Source organism: Condylura cristata, unplaced genomic scaffold (genome assembly GCF_000260355.1).
Source record: "Condylura cristata isolate star-nosed mole 26May11 unplaced genomic scaffold, ConCri1.0 scaffold00087, whole genome shotgun sequence".
Taxonomy (NCBI): Eukaryota; Metazoa; Chordata; class Mammalia; order Eulipotyphla; family Talpidae; genus Condylura; species Condylura cristata.
This window is the reverse complement of record NW_004567188.1, coordinates 10,438-11,006: the sequence shown is the minus strand read 5'-3', so window position 1 is coordinate 11,006 and position 569 is coordinate 10,438. Positions and strand designations below refer to the sequence as shown.

At 76.4% G+C, this 569-nt stretch overlaps 1 protein-coding gene across 1 annotated transcript in view; it reads left to right on the top strand.

The window, feature by feature from the left end:
* Positions 1 to 326: 326 nt before the first annotated feature.
* IREB2 (iron-responsive element binding protein 2) overlaps positions 327 to 569 on the top strand; it is a 10,529-nt gene continuing 10,286 nt past the window's right edge. Inside the window, exon 1 of the mRNA XM_012734879.1 lies at positions 327 to 359. Coding sequence (XP_012590333.1) covers positions 327 to 359 — 33 coding nt within the window. The remainder of the gene's footprint in view (positions 360 to 569) is intronic.

Here is a 569-nt window from a genome sequence, read left to right as displayed (position 1 = left end):
GGGCAGGGCCGGCCCTGGACGCGGGCTCCGGGGGCCAAGGGGCCGCTGCTCAGCCCCGCCTGGCTCCGGAGCCCAGCACCGCCCCTGCAGAGGCCTCCCGGGGCCAGGGCAGGAGGGCAGGCGCTGGGATGTGCCCACGGGGCGCAGCAGTGGGGCTGTCGGCTGGCCGCTGACTGGCCAGCCAGCCAGGGCCGGCCACTCGGCCGCGTCGCTGCCCGGTGCTGGCCACGGGCCTGTGCTGGCCGTGGCCTCGGGCTGGGTCTGCCCAGGAAACAGCTGTGGGCACAGTAGGTGGCCCTGGGGGCCTGGCTGCGTGCAGGGGGGCCATGGGGGGAGCCAGGCCAGTGACGCGGGCCAGGGTACCGGAGGGTTCGGGGCGCTGCAGGCTGACAAGGCCTCCACTGACCACGAGTGTGGCCTCCTGGGCCCGAGCTGTCCCCCCAGAGCTGCCACGCCACTTGCCAGGCTTCAGCCCGGATCCCACACGGGGCGTGGGGGTGAGGCGGACCCCAGCGACGCCCGGGGCCCTGTGTCCAGCCAGGCACTGGGCAGGGCATGCGGCGGCCGCG